Here is a 19741-nt window from a genome sequence, read left to right as displayed (position 1 = left end):
ACAAGTCTTTATGTTAGTTTTGCTTAGCAGTGGTTTTCGGCTTTAAACCTTTTTTTTTTTTTTTTTTTTACTTATGGTGGAGTCATGAACACTCTTTATGCCTAATTACTTAAAAATATATATGATGTGTTTACTTGGGTTATCTTTGAGTAATGTTTCAATTTATTTGATTAAAATTTGACAAAATTTTAATAAAAAAAAAAAAAGCATACAGTGAACAGATGTTTTTTTTTTTTTTTTTTCCGGTATTATTAATTGTACTTAAATAAACAGTGTTGTTGTTATGATTAAGAAAAACTAATATTGGCAGTAAAAAAAATACGTTTTCTGAAATTGAAACAATAAAATATATAAATATCAAAAGATAAACATAAATCACGGTTCTTGCACATTTTTAAAGTCAAATTTAAGCACTTTTTAGGTGTACAATGTACAAGTGTAGTAAATGGCATAGTCAAACACATAAACATATATCGTCACATTATATCCAATGCTATTTGGTATTATATCCTGTAGTACAGTTATGAATCTAAAGAGTAATTTACCCCAAGCCCAACATTAAAATAATTTATGAGTTCATGAAGTAATTTACTCTCTTAAATGTGAATTGCTTACATCTTAAACATGTAATCTTCCACCTTAAATTTATATTTATTTTAATTTCATGTGTTGTACAAATTATTTCAAGCACTTTATCCTAAATCTAATCAAAATTTTCGAATCTTTTTAAAACAGTAGATTCAAATTTATGTATTTTCAGATTTTTTTAGATGTATTTATCACAGATAAATGGAAATTGCAAATGGCATCTTGACTATTAGCGTAACAAATTTCAACCGCAAGACAGAGAGACAGAACTAAATAAAACATATTTTATATTAATACTTAATTATTAAAAAAAAAAATATATATATATATATATATATATATACACACACACACACACACACACACAAACACATAATATGTTTATATGAATTTTTTTATAGAAAGTTTATTTAAATAGTGTGTATTGTTATATTTTAATGATTTGCTCTGGCTTTTGCATAGTAAGGGGTAAACACACCAAAATTACTTTTCTAATAAATATATAAACCAAATCCCAATAATCTTTATAAATGTAGCAGCTTCAAGAATTACATTTTAAACAGATTTAAGAGTCGGCTTATTTGATTTGAACTATTTCTATCTATAAATGTGACTCTCACAAGGTCTTATTCTGAACTACCGGGGGAATACATGTAACATCAGCCATTGTTTTTAATATCTGTCGACCACTAATTCCAAATATGTGTGGATGGTGTAAGAATATGTCCCTTAACGTCTATGCAGCAGACCTGAGTTCTCAGCACAATCCAAACCAAAAGGCAAGAGTGTCCCCTGGTGGCCATTTTGTATGACCAAACAAATATATTACAAGAACAATACTGCTTAAACTCTTAAATAAAGAGTGTCTTCATTTGATCAGAAAATACAGCTGGAAAAACTCAAGGATGCCTTCTTTTCAATAAATTCTGCTATATTTTTGTCACAGATATAGTTTTGGCCATTTCGGAGACTGAAATATACCAGTTTATTGTGGGATGAATGGGGTTTTCTGTCTCTTGTCAAAGTATGAGAGTAAAATGAGGTTTTAATGAGTAAATTGCCTCTGATGACGTTAAGAATAAAACGTTTTAAAAAATAAGTAATAAAAAAAAAGAACTTTCAGACAGAATGTAGTGGTACATTTATGTATCATATTTGTGTGCTCCTTGTCCTCAAATGTACAAACTGCAATGGTTTCTCTGTCTTAAGGTAAAATTCTGTTCCATAAAATGATTCTGCCCCAGTGACAAGGGTTTGTACCTCCTTTGGTACAACATCGTACCATTTTTTTGAGAGTGCATTCGTTTTTCCTACAATAGAATTTAATTTTTACAAGTTTTCTGCTTTCTTCTGAATATCTTATTCTGTGTTCCAACAGAAGAAAGAAACTCAAGAGTTTGTATATATTGTAAACAGTGAGGACATTTTTATTTTTGAGAGAACTATCCCTTTAAGTGTGCAGTTATTGTTTGGTTATTTTAACAAAACCATTATAATATTAATAAAGGTGATCATTATGTGGTCACTAAAATCGTTATTGCCATTTTATTACATCTCCATTTCTATATTCTTAGTTTTTAAACCTCTGAATACTGATGTAGTGAATCAGCTGTAAACATAATTTGACTTTGATCGTTTTTATCCCTTTGAATCCATCAATCACAGACAGCTGTACAACACGGCCATGTTTGTTTTTAAATAAAAAAGGTCACATGACAAAAAATGACAGCTTGTGAGATGAAAGAGCTGACACGCGTCAGCGCCACTCCCTCACATCAAAACAGCGAACAAGGTTATAGCAAAGGGGAAAACAATCCAAACAAACAAAAGCAAAGCCTTTTAAGAACCAAATGTACCATTCGTTGACTAAATATCATCACGAACAGCTGTGAACAGAGCGAATATTTGTGGAGGAACGTCTTTGAACTAACCGAGCTAACCCAGACGCCACACAAAAAGCAAACCAGTCAAATAATAAGAAAAGCAAAAGCAGAAGTTAAGCAATCAAAACAAACCCTTTAATCCCAGGCCTCCCCCAGACCAAAGACCCATCGCTGAATCACATAAGACCAGACGGTTTACACAACACTATTGTTATTGATGTAGCAAGCTGTTTTAATCATGTCCAGGGAGAACTAGCGGATAGCCAAAACATGTTTATATTATTACTCGAATGTTTCTTTAGTTGAGTATACTTTGATTTCAATAACCAGGGCCTGTTCACACTGTTAAGATTTTAAGCTCGTTTACTGCTACATTTCTATGCTTAAATGTTGCGAAGCAGATCAAACACATGTGAGCCATAAACATACTATTATCTTATTTGTGCAGATTTATTTCAGATATTGCCGTGTCTTCAAACCTTTTCTGTACACAATCGAATTCTTCGCTCTTCTTGTGAGGCCATGCTCAATTCAAAACAAATGGATCCCGATGACAAAAAAATAATTTCCTTTAAAGATGCTATAAAGTCAAAATTGGAGTTTTTATTGTGGCTTTTAGTTGATGTGTGTTGGCGTTGAGGAAGATTATTTGCGAGTGCACTTTTTAATGTTGACAAAATTAGCTTTTAGTAGATGCAAAATTTATGATGGTTCTCTTTTGGAAAACAAATAAAGTTGATGACTAATCCTGCACTGCACCATTTCTTGATCCAATCAAATGTACTGCATTAAAGCTAATTCATAAAGCTATCTTTTCCTTGTTAAAAGGAGTTTTTGTCATAACCATCCACAGAAGAAAAGCGTGAAATTACAATTTTAGACATGCTTTCTGATACTGTAACGTCGTGACTGAACAAGAGCACAAACAAGAATGACAATAACCGCCTCAGGTACTGATTATGTGCTGTATTCAGGCTAATGGTCCGTTTCCACTGAGTGGTACAGTTCGGTTCGGTTTGTTATGCTTTTTATGGCCATTTCCACTGTCAAAAGGCGTACCGAACCAAACAGTACCCTTTCGAAAGGGTCCCAAACACAAGAAAAAGGCGGAGCTAGACGTGCAGCTGAACGCTATTGGTTTACAGAGATACGTCATTCGCTTACGCAACAACACCGAATGTAAACAAAGGACCTGCCATGTTTGAAATACACAGCGAAAGATTACTTGTTCTTCAATATCTGAAATAACTAACTTCTTGACCTCATGATAATAATAGTGTGCGCTTGATTATTGACAAGCTTTGGAAACCCGATCCTGATGATAAACGCGAGAATGACACATTCAGAAAGAAAAGGACAAACGCGAGAATGGAGCGCGGAAAAAAAAACGTGGAAAGCCAAGGAGCACGTTTTATTCTTCAGCAAACGTGAACAAACTGCCTTGTTTTAATTTTTAGCATCACCTTTTGGACTAATATGAACTGGGAATGATGGAATGACTCTCTAACAGAGGCTACATGTGCTGCTAAAGATTACAGACACAGATGATGAGAGGTTTTCAATGACTGTAGGCTATACTTTGTGTTGTTTTGAACCTAATTAAGGACGAAATGTATGTTGTGTGTACTTTTTCTGTAGTTGGTAACATATCGGGGACTGTAAGGGGCTGTATGTGTTCATATGTGTTCATTTGTTCATTTGAAACGAGCCACTAAAGCAGACCCCCTAAAATATGGCACCAATTTAGACAAGCTTTATCATTTACAGATCTCTCAATCCAGACCCCTATTATGAGAAATCATGTTTACTCCTTTGATTGCAGATGCTACATTTAATTGCTGGATAGAAAAAGGACTCATCACACTGAACGATTTATGTAGCGATACCAATTTCATGTCCTTCGACCAAATAAGAACAAAATACAATATCCTCAAAACACATTTCTTTAGATATTTACCGATCCGCAGTTTTATGATTTCTAATACAGTAGACTTTCCAACTTTACCTAGAGAAACATTACTTGACACCATTTTAAAAACCAACCCAGTTCTCAAAGGTATTATAGGTGTGATTTACTCTTTTATCTCCTCACAAAATCTAACTTCAGTACAAAGTCGAAACAATTAAAAAATGAACTTGAGTTGATTCCCTCAAAGGAAATTTGGCAAGACATTATATTTTATTATTATATTTATTGTATTTTAGGTGTATTACGGTAGGGGAAATCGTGAGTGAGGAAGCTGATCTCAGAAGCTCCAGGGAGTGAAATCTAAGAGAAATTAAGATTGTGAATAAAAATAAGAGTTATAAAACCTTCCTTTGGCTTAATTTCCACTGTTTTAGGTCTGTTTTAGATCTTGACTGAAAGAAGCTTTATTTTTATGATTTGTGTCATTGTGTCAGATTGCGCACCCAACATAGTAGGCTACCTAATATGGTGTGTATTTGGTATAGTATGTATATTTATTTATATATATATATATATATATTTATCGCAAAATTGTCCGCAAATTTCTATGAATTACCACCACACAATTACTAATTTTTGTCACTAAAAATAGAGAGACTAAGCACAACCCTGTTAGACCAGGGGCACAAAGCATATTTTTCCATCCTTAAAATAGCAAAAGTGGACTTAGACATGCCCTTGATGTTTTTGCACCATGACCTTTAGACTTTGCGCCTAGATCATTAAAATAGAGCCCATGGTGTTATTGAGGAGGGATATGAGAAAGGTTATGGAAAGGTTTGGTGGTCTTAGTGGGTTTAAGGGTGGGCTTAGGTGTAAGAGATGATCAACAGTATAAGTATAAATATATTTACAGAAATGATCATCATTTTTAAAATATAACTACACTGTAAAAACATCCATGTAGATAATAATTACACTGACCCAAAATGATTAACTGAAATGTAAGTACAAAGTAATTAAGGCCATACGATATAAAGCGGAACCAACATTTCAATAGGAATTGTTCTAGCTCAAATGCACTTAGTTATCACAAAGGTCATTTTAAGTCTTAAACATCCAATATTTGTAAATCTTACCCTCTGAGTTAAGAGTGATGAGCGTTACATTGTTGTTATTCTGAGGCTGGCCGCTGTTGGACACCGAATCGCTCGTTTCCGAACCACTTTCCTGATCATCCTGAATCTCCTCCTGAACTGGAACCTTCAGTACTATGGTTTTCTGTCTCCCTCGCCCTACAGTACTGCAACACAAAAATACAAAGAAGACTTACAGCGCTTTCAGATTAGCACTTTTGGTCCTCACTCGAATTCGTTTGACTTCAGAGTACGGTACGTTTAGAGGTTGTCGTTGGTACGGTTCGTGCAAACTCTGGTATGGTTCACTTCTGATTTGAATGCATTCGTACCAAATAACTGAAGTGAACCGCCAACTGTAAAACAAACTTTAGCACCCTTACACTGACAATTTTATGTGAAGAATGTGTATTATTTTACACTACTTTTTATTAACCAACATTTGCAAACAATAATACATTTCCTAATAAAAAATTTTGTTTATTTTTTTTGTTCATTCTCGTAAAAACATTAACTAAAATGAACCAATGGAACCTTGTTGTAAAGAGTTGCCAAAATATGAATGTGTAGTACTCACTTGCTGAGCAGATTTTCTAAAGAGTCTGATGTGCGTGGCGAAGTCTCCTCCGTCTTCGCCCTGTCTCCACTTACTATGACATTTGTCTGGGGAACAACACTAGGAAAAAAAAACTCACTGTTAGTGTCAAAATAAATAGTTGGCATGTCTTTGTGGAGTTTGCATGTTCTCGTGGGTTTCTCCATAGTCCAAAGACATGCGGTATAGGTGAATCAAATAAGCTAAATTGGCCGTAGTGTATGTGTGTGAATGCGAGAGTATATGAGTGTTTCCCAGTGATATGTTGCGGCTGGAAGGGCAACTGCTGTGTAAAACATATTCTGGATAAGTTGGTGGTTCATTCCACTGTGGCGACCCCTGAATAATAAAGGGACTAAGCCAAAAAGAAAATGAATGAATTAATGAATGAATGGGCAAAAACATTTTAAAAGTGTTGCAACCTTTTTTAAAAAAAGCCTGTTTTAATACTAATACTAATAATAATACAAAAATGAACAAATGCTTAATATGCAATGAAAACAAACTGGGACTTGTATTATGATCAGGGTCTCTGCAGATATCATAATGTCAAATTTAAGACCTTTTAAGACCTTTTTAAGACCATTAAGTATTAAATTTAACACCTATATCACAATATCAGAACACGCGAGAGAAAATGTAAAAGCACAAAATTAGGGCTAAAATAAAGTTATTTAAATTGAACAGTAGTAAGGTCAGGTTAAATGCACCATTGAACTACAGAAAAAACACATCTTAATGCAGATTTATACTTTCACCTGGCACCGCATCGCACAACTCACGAAACGGATTAAGGCTTTTGTACTTGACACGTTCACCATTGAGATATGTTTTTTTAAATGACAGGGGGCGGTCCAAAAGAACAGAAAGTAAAATCAGACGAATAAAAAGATAATCATTATCATTGAAGATGTTTTTGGGGGCCTCTTTTTTGTTTTAACAAACTTATCCCTCGGAGTTTTTCCAAAGTTTTACAAAAACTTTCCTCCTTTCCCATGGCTGTTGCAATTTCTAGCCAATAATTATTGGTCATTCTGGCAAGCAGAAATGTAACTGTGATAGAAAATAGGTAAAAACTTGATTAGGTATTATAGCTTACTGTACTATTCACTCTTTAAATAAATCCCACTATAAATCCTATTTTATCACTAAAATAAAGTGAACTAGTGTCTGCTGTACAGTGTTTTGTGAAGTACAGTAAAGTACTTCAATTACTCTGTTGTGGTAATACTATAGTTGCTATGGTAACACAACAAGTGTATTAAAAACAAACTACCCAGTGCTTTATTTATTTTTTTTTACAATATAAGGTATATTTTTCTAAAATTCACCACACTTTACAGTAGTAAAACTACACTGTATTTCATTTTATCAGTTCACTATTCTTAATACTACAGTATGCTGAAGCATCTCTGGAAAAGCACGAAAGGAGTCCGGCGGAGCGAGAGCAGATAATTTGCATGTGAGCAGCCAGTGTTTTGAGAGCTCGCAAGCAGTTTTGTCCATGAACAAAGGAAACCTGCGCGTGAGCAGAGATTCGCTCTCTCGTATTACAGCACTCCTGACTTATAAAACTGCGCTTGCGACATTTGTCAGTGAAATAACGGCATACTCTGCCAGCCAAAATCATGTCGCACGCACTCAAAGCGAACTTCCGCAAACACAGCGATGATGTCACATCCGCCGCGCGCACTGAGTTTAATATCAGAAAGCTGATTGGCTATCGCAAGTTGACTTTTTTTGTGGTTGTAATAAAGCAAATTACAATTGGACTAGTAAAATAAAGAACTACAAAACCCCAAAAACCTAGCAACAACAACAAAAAGAATTTAAATAAGCATTAGATGTAGCGTTACATGGACATCGCAAAAATAAGACCTGTGCAAAAATATTTAATACCTAGAACAGCGAATTTAAGACTTTTTAAAGCCATACATATCGATTTTTTAATTTAAGACTTTTAAGACCCCGCGGGGACCCTGTTGTCATTTATAACATATGTTGTACGCCGTAAAAACGGGCAGAAATAAAGAAAAAAATAAACAGAACCAACCATTTAATGAATGGTGCTGGTGTATAAATCACATGACCTATGGTCCACTTACCAGCGTACTTTGTCACAAGTCTGAGTGGCTCCGAATGGGGACCCGGACACCATGGGTACTTGAATCGTTGACTGGTTCTTGCCCATCACTGTGTCCAGTTTCTCCACTAAACCTCGACAGGTCACCTCAAGAACCTGCAGCTTTGCTTCCATACTGTCCAGCCGCTGGCAGATCGCCTGACTGATGGATATCAACATCGACTGGAGAAACAGAAATACAGAAATTGGTAAAATATCTAATTATATTTAATACCAGATGAAAATGTCATTTATTGATAGATGAGACCCACATAACCATCAAGATTTTTGCACACTGTTGAAGTGTGTGAAAAACTTACACCTGAGCAATTCATGTGACTTCATTCTCCATACAAGAGGCGTCTTTAAGCTGCCATCATTAAAAAAAGCCTTTTATATAAAGTATTTAACACGTTTTAGGCAAGGCAAGTTTATTTATATAGCACATTTCATACACAGTGGCAATTCAAAGTACTTTACATAAACAGGAATAAAAAACGACAAGTTTAGAACATAAAATGCAGACAATAAAAAATATTAAAAACAGATAAAAACAAATTAAAATGAGTTAAAATAGGTTATAAAAACATGAAAAAGAAAACGAAAAACATAATAGTGCAATCTGTCGGACGCAGCACAGTGCTTATACAGTAACGGCACAGCTAAACAGATGTGTTTTCAGTCTCGATTTGAATGTGCCTAATGTTGGAGCACATCTGATCATTTCTGGAAGCTGATTCCAGCAGCGAGGGGCGTAGTGGCTGAAGGCGGATTCACCCTGCTTTGACAGAACTCTTGGAATTTCTAGTTTATATGATTCTAATGATCTGAGAGATCTGTTAGGTTTGTATTCAATCAGCATATCTGTTATGTATTGAGGTCCTAGGCCATTTAGTGATTTATAGACCAGTAACAATACTTTAAAATCTATTCTGAATGTAACTGGGAGCCAGTGTAGAGACCTGAGGACAGGTGTGATGTGCTCTGATTTCCTGCTTCTGTTTTAGTAGTTCAGTACTTTCGCCTTGTGTCATTTCATTGCTATTACACAAAATTTATTTTTTAGATTTGTTTTGTTTTATTTTTGTTTGTATTGTTTGGGTTTTTACCAAAATCTGGTTCAATTCCATGTCAACTGCTTCTTTAGAAATATTATTCCCAACAAAAAACATGACGTGCTGGATACTTATTTTCCCTGCTATATATTTTTAAATGCAAAACACACCTATTTTTTACTGTTGATTTTTATATGTGCATGCACGAGGATGACTGTTGACACTATTGAATATTCAGATTTGGAGCCCTGATTTTAGTTCATTCCAAAATTTAAAATCTATCATCATAACCCATATGTAGGCCCGTACGGAATCTGCGAATTCACAGATTTCCACCAATTTTTTTTTTTTTTTGTCTATTTGTTTAACTATGTAAATGTGAGTGAATATATATTTTATATTACCTGCAGTAATATTACTTAATAATTTGCTAATGTTTATATGATTTATTTAACACAGTTTGTAATGTAACAGTTTGTAATGTAACAGTCTTTTTAGTAGATATATTAAATGAGAAACTGACTTTGTTTACCAAACAAATGGGTTTGCTTTGTAAACCTTAAATTTAAAAAAAGGGTTATATTTAATTATTCCATGTATTTAGTTACTTTATTTTCAAAATCATTTAGCATAAATTTGTTTTTACAAAATTCCGCGCAGAAATAGCAAAAAATGTCAAATTCTGCAGACACACAATTGTTGTTTTTTATGGTGAACATTAAACTCACAACTCATCAAACAATGAGCAAGCATGCTTGACTGATGAACAATAACCAAAAAGGAGAATCATTGCTTCAGTTTTTACTCCATGATTATTATTTATATGCAGAGATGTATAGTAACGAAGTAGAACTACTTCACTACTGTTCTTAAGTACTAAAAGGCTGTATCTGCACTCTGCTGGAGTATTGTTTTTTTCTCCTATTTCCACTTTTACTTCAGTACATATCTTCAATGAGTTTAAGGGTACTTTCATACCTAGACCTTTGTTTCGGAACCTGTCTCGTTTGCAATCTAGCAATCGCGCTCGGATCTGCGCCAAAACAATCGCTTCGAGATCGCTTGAATGAGATGGTCTCAGCTCGATTCAAACGAACTCTGGAGCAGATTAATTGTAGTGAGAAAGCAATACAATCCGAGCCCGGCTATATCACAGTGTTTTATGGATATGAAAAGAGAATTATGAGTAGGGTGGGAGGTCATTCAACAGACATTCATATATATATTTATAGATTTTAATGAAAAAAAATTCTTGTGTTGTGAAGACAAAATCGAATTATGTATGGAAAGCATTGTCAGTGCACCGAGATATCGAATTGAACCGAATCGATAGCATGATAATGGTAACCGAACCAAACCGTGAGACCAGTGTAGATTCACACCTCTACTCCTTACAATTATAGACCTTTTTCTTGGCTGCTGCATGGAGGGCACCATAGTGACCAGTGTCTTCCGGCAGAATGTTTAGAACTCCCGTTTACGGCGTTTACAACCGTAATTTGCAAGCCGAAAATGGGTTTCAATAGCGTTTTGAGTGAATTACAGAAATTGGAGTGAAAGGTGTGTGTTAAAGCTGTTATAATCTGTCAGATCTGTGGTTCAAGCGAGAGAAAAACGTTATCCTAGTTCATATAAACCGTAAGCCATGTTTCTTTTCGTTCGCTTAATCATGTGCCCCAAAAAAAGATATTTCAAATAAGCAAAACAATATGTCTTTTGACTGCTTTCTTTAAGAACTACATTACACAATACTTGTACTTTTACTTACAATATTTAAGTACAAAAAATGTTGAATACTTTAGTACTTCCATTTAAGTATGGTGCTTGGAGCATTTCAACTTCTACTCAAGTCACTTTTTTGATAGAGGACTTATACTTTTACTTAAGTCTGGGTCTCTAGTACTTTATACATCTCTGTTTATATGTGAATAAAGGCCAGAATTACATCTGTCCATTATATAAATAAGACTTGGATTAAACTGCTTTGTTCATGCTTTTTTGATTCCTTTTTAATTGTCGAATGAAGCATTATAGTTTTGGGAAAATAGACCTTCAAAAGAGGAACCAAAATTTGGTTTGGGACAACATGTGGACGAGGGTGAGTGATGGTGAAACAACCCTTTAATGACATTAGAAAGCTACCTTGATAGATGTTTCTTGACTGATCTCAATTCTTGCTCGTTTCCTCCCTGGTTGATCAGAGTCTTCATTATTCTCCAGAACATCTAGTATAAAATAAAAATGAATTACATTAGTAGGAAACCACAAACACTTTCATGTATAAACATATATGGTATTTTTTAAGGTGGACTTACCTGTTTGGTGTCCTTCATGATTTAAATCCGCCACTGCAATCTGGACTATTTCCACTAAATCTTGCTCTGACATCATTCAAACCTGCATTTCAGAAAAATGTAACCAATAAATAATTGGGGATTGCTTCGGATTGGGTTATAATTAAGTTATAATTATAATCAACAAAAGCAATTAAACTATTAGAGGATAAATAATTGAAAAACGATTACAAATAATTATTCATTTTCCTTCGAAACGCCCACTTATCCAGCATACGTTTTACACAGCTGGTGCCCTTCCGCTGCAACCCAGTACTGGGAAACATCCATACACACTCATTCACACACTTTTACCAATTTAGTTTGTTCAGTTCACCTACAGTGCATGTCTTTGGACTGTGGGGGAAACCGGAGCACCCAGAGGAAACCCAAGTGAACATGAGGAGAACATGCAAACTTCACACAGAAATGCTAAATGACCCAGCCGGGACTTGAACCAGTTGATGTGAGTTGGCAGTGCTAACCACTAAGCCACTGTGTCACCTACAAATAATTATACAATCACCTAATATGGGAAAAGAAATATTATAAATAAGTATTACTTAATTACTAAATACTTTAACTGGGTTTTGTCCATAACAAAACAATAATAAAACACAAAAAAAAATTCATTGGATTTTTAAAACATTTTATTGAGATTTTGTTTGATTCTTTTTGAAAAGTTAATATAAAAAACTAACATATTTAAATATAGAACTAAGTTAAAAAATGAATAAAAATAAATAAATAAATAAATAAATAAACAAATAAATAAAACTTGAGTTTATTTTCTTAATGAGTTATAGGTGTGTTTTAAGAATAAACCAATTAGAGTCTCATCTCCCATTCCCTTTAAGAGTCAGCTGTGTCGCGCCAAGAGCGCATTCGCTATTTACAGGATGCAAAGTAAGTCTAAGTGGAAAAAATTAGCATTTCACAAGCAAACAGTTAACAGTTTAACAGAAAACTGTTAAAAAGAGCAACTACTAATTGAGAATGAGAGATAATGGATCACTTTCACTTTCACTCTTGGATAGGCATCAATTAGTCTATAAATAAATACTTTTGTTTGTTAAGCGCAAATATTCGTTTCAAAACTATTTCTAAATTCAGTTCTAATTTCCAGCAAACGAATAAATGAACAATAATAGCAAAATGTGCACAAAAACCTGAGTTATATCCTAAAACACATGCTGTGCCCCATATGGTCTAAAACCTGCAGGTGGGTAAATCTAATCTTGTTTTTAATAAAACAAATATAAATATGGATATAATAAATAATACTGCTAATAATGATAACATTATACAAAAGCAAATTGTTATGAATGAACTGAAAAAGCCTCCCGAGATGAAGAAGACATAAAAGCAGTGATTTTTCATATTTATGTAGGCTAGAAAATAATATGTTTTGTAATATTTTAATCCTTTATATTTATAATCTATATCTATTCTTATTATATCTCGTATATATTCTTAATATTTACATTTTTCATATGTAAAGATATTTGCCTATTGCTCTCTTGTGCGTATTAAGCAGTGCGTAAGCGAGGCGCAACTCTGCGCCAGAGTTTAGACCGGGTTAGTTTTGGTCTAATGAAAAATCTATTATAGTTTCTCAAAACAGCAACGCGCCAGTAATGCGCCTCAGAACGCCTTCCTTTTAGACCAGAACGTCTATGGGCGCACAAATGAGCGCAAATGCATTTGCTATTTAAACAGCGTAGCGCAACGCCTAAAAACGACTCTTGCGCCAAGCTTAAACTACCAAAAGACTACTGCGTCACGCCTTGCGCCACACTGCGCCGAGTGTATGATAGGGCCCATAGAGTTCACTGGCCTATCAGGACCGAGTTTGGGCATCCCCTGACCTAAAGCCAAGTGATAAAAAATGTGACACCCACTTCTACGCTACCAGACAAAAGATTTGCTGTCAATCCTAGTTGTAAGAGCAACAAATAATAACTTGATTTCTAGTTGATGAGTTGGAAAAGTGTCAGAAGGTAGATGTTTCTGGTTAATCATCTGTTGAACTGCATCCCAATAGGGTATATGCCGAGCTAGTGCTGTTCCCATGCTGATACACTTCCGGTGAGCTGTTATTGTGAACTTTTTCTCATTTTATACGGTTCCTTATACAGCATCGATGTTGTAATGTCATTAAAATACATACAGTTAAATAAACTTTAGCATTTATTTAGTTGCTCAAGCGTAAAACGAGACAAAAAGCTGTTTACTCGCAGGCGCCCGTCAGAATCGGCAGGCTAACGCAGAAGCTCCATTGAATATACTGGGGTAAAATAAATGCTCATATTATAAAGATATGGCGGGGGAAATGTAATTTAATGCAGTGCTTCTTGTACAAACTGAGACCCACTTTAATTCGGATATCACTCAGTTAGTGGAGATCGTTGATTTTTAAAGAAAACAGACCTTAAACGCACCGGATTTTGCATTGGCATTCAATTCGCCGGAAGCGCTTAACCCAGGTTAATGGCAAATTAAAAGTCCTATTAGCATGTTTCGGCATATACCCCATCATCACATATACTGCAGAAAACCTATTGGAGCCCGCATGGACCCAAGAACCTCACAAAAATCAGTCAAGTTTGGTGACGGAAACATCATGGTTTGGAGTTAAATTCAGTATGGGGGCGTGGAAGGTCAAGGTGCTCCAGGATTGGCCAGCCCAATCACCAGACCTGAACATTATTGAGCATGTCTGGGGTAAGGAGGAGGAGGCATTGAAGATTAATCCAAAAAATCTTGATAAACTCTCGTACAAAAATGCTTTCTTTGCCATTCCAGATAACATATTAAAAAGTTATTTGAGACATAGCAGTGATATATGAATGCAGACATCCAAGCTCATGGGAGTCATACACAATATTAATGCTTTTTCCACTGCAGCATGACTTTATATACTGTACATTATGTCTGTTAAGTGTCAAGACTTTTGTCTAAGCAAAGTCAGACCTTACTGTCCTAATTAAATAATTAATAACCAAGGCATGATCATATTTTGTTTTAGTAAAATAAGTGTAATCTAGAGGCTTTTGCCTTTCATATTGACCTTATTCTCCGTAGACGAGCGGGCGCTGCCATTTGAATCTTTTTGGCACGAGACTTCCGGTCTCGTTCACTTCCATTCATTTTTAGACATTAAAAACTGCTCGTTTCGCTGTTTGATGTTGCAAACTGATATTTCCTTGTTACATTATTCTACTTGGTCTGTATAGTCATGCAAACATTTGTTTGTAGAGCAAGTAGTTTGACCATTTTCTGCCGTTTATTATTCCTTGTCATTTCTCCCATAGGCGACTGAAACGGAAGTTCTAAGACAATCGCGAAAACAGGCGAACTTCCGCATTTTAGAATAAGGTCAATAAGCCACTTCTGAGATTAAATGATGAACTTTATTATTTGTTGTTCCTAAAACTTGGATAGACGACTAGACTTTTGTGAGGTTGTGTACTTCACAACCATCAACAACTGCTGGGGTTCAACAGTGAATAATAAACATTGGCACAGTAAATAATTAAATTCAATCGGTACCCACATGAACAAAATATACCATTTATGGCTGGTGTTTGATGAAATATTTTTGATGTTGATATCATAACTTTTTCTAATGTACTTATGGCTTGTTTGTTCCTAATTTCAAATATATTATTATACTGGAAGACTTTGCGTTTCAGTACCCTAATTTAAAGTTGTTGCCCTGAGGCAACAAACCAAAATCTGGTGGGGGGGGAGCACATTTTGGAATTGATTTATATTATAATAAGAGACCCACAAATTAGGGTACTTTTTGTCCTTGTAAAAAAATATGCCATAGTGCAGAGACCCCTCAAACTAGGGCCTGACGGCAAATGTTGGCCCATGGTAACCTGCTTTAAATGTTGTGAATGAATCAGATTTTTTTTTTTTTAACACAGACGACATCAGTAATTAAGGTAAAATGTATATTTTAGTGTTATAAATGGGATTGTTCATGTTTTTTATTGTAAAATGTTCATTATAAGATGTACAAAGACTGTATAATTATTAATACAATTAGAGTAATTTCAATATAATAAATTATATTATTAATTAAATTATATAATGATAATAATAATAAATTAAGAAATTATATTGACAACTTTACAGTTTAGTATATTTACCTCTGGCCCAAATCAAGTTTAGTTATTGGCCCTTCATAAGAAAAAGTTTGGGCACCCTGCCATAGAGGGTAAAAAGATAAGAAGAAGAAAACAGAGATCAGTATGTATACTTTACATTCTAAATCACAACTAAATATTAAATTTTTCATTATAATATCTTGATTATTATTATTTTATTTTAATGCTGATATCAATGTTATAGAAGAATTTGGGTGGGTAGCTCCAAAAGATTAGTAAGTTTTATATATTTGTATAGCTTTAATTTTTAAATAACTTTTTACATGCTACTCCTATTAATACATTTCTAGAGCTTTAATTACTAATTATGCTAATTATTTAGATGCTGTTGTTTAAATGCCCAATTTGCAGCCTAGACATTTTAAAGGTTTCATGTTTTCTTGTGTGTGTGTGTGTGTGTGTGTGTGTGTGTGTGTGTGTGTGTATTCACGATTTACTGAAGTAAAGTTGGTTTTATATTCACACAGACTAATAATATATAATTACTGAAAAGAATTCTATGCCGATTCTAAAAGTAAGTTAGTTAGAAAATCAAAGAACAACATTGTTCACAGTCAAATAAATAGTGCTAATGTTTTAATATTAATATTTTAATATTTACATTTGATTTCAGAAGGCATATTTTAAAATACCACGGTAAAAAAATATAGGGTGCATATTACATGTTGTCACTGAACAAATGGACGAATATAAAACTAAACCTCAATTCACAAGTCCAGATTTTAAAAATTAAAACTGACTATTCATCCATAACAATTTTACATTTCTGCTTTGTGGCATCAGAGTAATAATAGCACAATTTATTTATAAAATGTACCATGGTACATAATTTATATATACCCATGTACAAAATAAGTCTTGGAACATTTTTTTTTCAGATATTTACAGACCACACAAACAAAATAAAAAACATTATAAAACACATTCATGGTGGTGGTGACAAAAATAATGGCGTTATCATAATGCATAGCATTTGTCTATATATATATATATATATATATATATATATATATATATATATATATATATATATATATATATATATATATATATGATAAATTACAGTTTTATGGATGTGATATTTGCAGTAAAAACTCAAAACATAAATTCAGAGAAAGTTTATTTTAACATTATATTGAAACATATATATTTTTCTGAACAACTGGGCTCTGAATAATATCAGTCTGTAAACAAAATATGTTTATTTTCCTCATTTAAAGTACAGAGAACACTTTAAAAGAAGAAAATAAACATGCGTGATGGATGTGACCAAAAAAAGTATGTTTACAGTATACTTTGTAAAAATTCTGTGAATTAAACTGCACAAGTCAAAAGAAATAATGCTAATCAAAGGATAAGATCTGGCTTACTATAGAAGAAAAAATATTGACAGTATTTTTGCATTTATGAGGAAAAAGTGTCGTTATGGATGTGAAATTCCCACTTGTGTGACTTTGGTAACGTTAAATCAAATAATACTTTGAAAACCATGACAAATACATTTTTGAGTATTTTTAAAGCACTGTAAAATACTTGCTCACACAAAACATTTAAAAAAGGTTTATATATATATATATATATATATATATATATATATATATATATATATATATATATATATATATATATATATATTAACTATTATATACTAACGCACACGTGAAGGGCGAGTAAATGATGAGTCAATTTTTATATTTTCATAATATTTACAAAAGACAAAGGAAATAGATAATATTATAAAACAGTAAAAAAAAAAAACTGGTGGTGGTGAAAAATGTCGTTAATATAACTCATAAAGCTCGTCTTTACTTATACGTAATATTGCACAATACAAAAATATTCTCCCTGCAAATATGATACTGCAGCAGCTAAGATTATAACTAGGTTACAAGCCAAATTTAGCTTAACTCCAGTTAACCATTTCATTTTAGAACAATAAACAACACTTTTTTTTGTTTCGAACATCACAAAACTCTCTTTAAAAAGTCGTAGCTCCTTAAATAGTGCCATTAATAAACCCAGTGGTTTACACTAGTTAGCACAGTACAGCTAACCTGCTCATGTAGCCTGTTAGCTCGCGCCTGCTAACCAACAGCTCAAAAACACAAGAGTGAAATGCATCTAGGCCTCGTTTGTGCCCTTCATGGCACGCAGGACACAATTGAGTCGAAAACAGCGAGATAATGCGCATTTCTTTAATGCAAAGCGCCATATTTTGAAGCGCGAGGAGAGCAGGAGGTGTCGCATGTCAGAATGGTTTATATTACCGTGTGAATGATGAATTCTCGTGTTGTTTGTGAGTATTCCGATAATGGCGTCCTTCCTCGCGAGAGAAAAGCCGGAGCATTGAGTGCCGTTCGCCGCCCTGACTGCGCATGCGCACGGGAGGCGGCAGTGTTCAGAACAAGTGTGCCGCAAGCCTACGTTTGAGTGAAGGTTTCGGCCGTTAGATCGCCCCCTGGGGGCTGGCTGCAGTACAAGTCATAAAGCCCGCCTCCTCCGTGTTAATGAAGGAGACTTGAGCCCAAATAAAAAAAAATATTACACTTGCAATAAAATGTCCCGAAAGATAGTTCTGGTCGATTAAGGCACTGGTTATTGTGCTGAAATAGGTGCAGATCTTCATTTTTGTAAACAGTTTGTTATTAGCAGTAATTTAATGCTGGGCGTGTCATCGTGATTGACAGCTGTGATTTACAGTTTCTCAAAGCGCGGCGTCTGAGCTTCGGCAGGAGACTGAAGTAGACTGAAATGTTATTATTCGATTTCTGTGTTATTTTACCATGACAAAATGAGTTCAGCAGTAAACTATAGTTTCTGACATACATGATCCTGGTGGAACACTGTTTATTCGCTAAGTTCAGGGCTTTTTTCGGGCTTTATTAGTTTGCTGATACACGCCTAGCCACCCAGATAGCAAAACACAGTTCCGGCTAGATTCTCGCCTGCCGGAGACTTCTCTCTTAGAGCTCAGACTGACTAATGTTACCTCTGCTGGACCTACTCCGGATGCCTGGATTCACTGCCCGATTCCAGTCCGAGTCAATCGAGCCAGATGCGGCGGCCGAGCGAGCAGGCGCTGCCGCATGCGAGCCGGAATCAGCCCGCGACGCCGCGAGTAAGTTGTGCGCTGCGGCCTGGAGCTGGCGCGATTGAATATATAAAACCCTCATATTTGTTAACGTTATTACATCCATTTGTGTTGATATGACAGCAAACGCATGCTGAGAAGTTCGGGGGGCGTAGTTGATTTTACATAAAGCGTTTGATTGGAAGCTCGACTCTGCTCATTTTCGCGGCTCCTCCTCTGGCTCCATCAGACAGTCCTTCTGCGCATGTCTGGCTCCAATTTCAGCAGTCTTTTGCGACAGTTTGTGCCCGTCAAGCAGGCGTTTTGCCCTCAAGGCGTTCAATGGGAAAAAGGGCTGTCGCGTCGTCCATATTTTTTTACAGTCATTGGTTCAGAACTGCAGCTTTCAGGACGACTAAACCAAATTGAGTTTACTGATGCTAAAATCTAAAGGTTTTCTACATTTGAACGCGTATTCGAGTATTATCATGTAAACATTCGACCTAAATTTGCATATTAATAACTTGTCCAGCACTATGTGCATTTCACGAATTAATTTGTCTATTAAGAGCTTGTATTCAAAGACGTTGAAGTATGCATCAAATATGTCTTACATCACTTAAACTGTAGGTTATAAAACTATAAAATATGTAAAAATATATATTTTAGGTTAGTCAATAAAGTTTATCTCTATAGGATGTGGCTATTAGTGTGTGTGTGTGTGTGTGTGTGTGTGTGCGTGTGTGTGTGTGTGTTCTGTGGAGATAAAACACACTAATTAAAATTGGGGAACAATTTCAGAAACCTCACAGTTAGTAATCTTAGTCTCGAACTGTCTTCCCACATTCGGAGTTCCACTTCAAAATGACATA

The 19741-nt window shown here is 34.6% G+C and overlaps 1 protein-coding gene across 4 annotated transcripts in view; it reads right to left on the bottom strand.

Moving 5' to 3' along the window:
• Positions 1–18147, bottom strand: part of banp (BTG3 associated nuclear protein) — an 89963-nt gene extending 71816 nt beyond the window's left edge. For 2 of the 4 annotated variants that reach the window (XM_073942070.1, XM_073942071.1), the window contains exons 1-6: positions 17854–18147; positions 11604–11685; positions 11431–11513; positions 8217–8416; positions 6094–6192; positions 5520–5683 (exon numbers count right to left, since the gene is read on the bottom strand). In XM_073942070.1, the coding sequence (XP_073798171.1) occupies positions 5520–5683; positions 6094–6192; positions 8217–8416; positions 11431–11513; positions 11604–11679 (622 nt within the window). In that variant the 5' untranslated portion in view covers positions 11680–11685; positions 17854–18147. 4 annotated transcript variants of the gene reach the window in all.
• Positions 18148–19741: the final 1594 nt, after the last annotated feature.

Source organism: Danio rerio, chromosome 25 (assembly GCF_049306965.1).
Source record: "Danio rerio strain Tuebingen ecotype United States chromosome 25, GRCz12tu, whole genome shotgun sequence".
In the NCBI taxonomy this organism is placed as follows: domain Eukaryota; kingdom Metazoa; phylum Chordata; class Actinopteri; order Cypriniformes; family Danionidae; genus Danio; species Danio rerio.
This window is presented reverse-complemented; position numbering and strand designations above follow the sequence as displayed.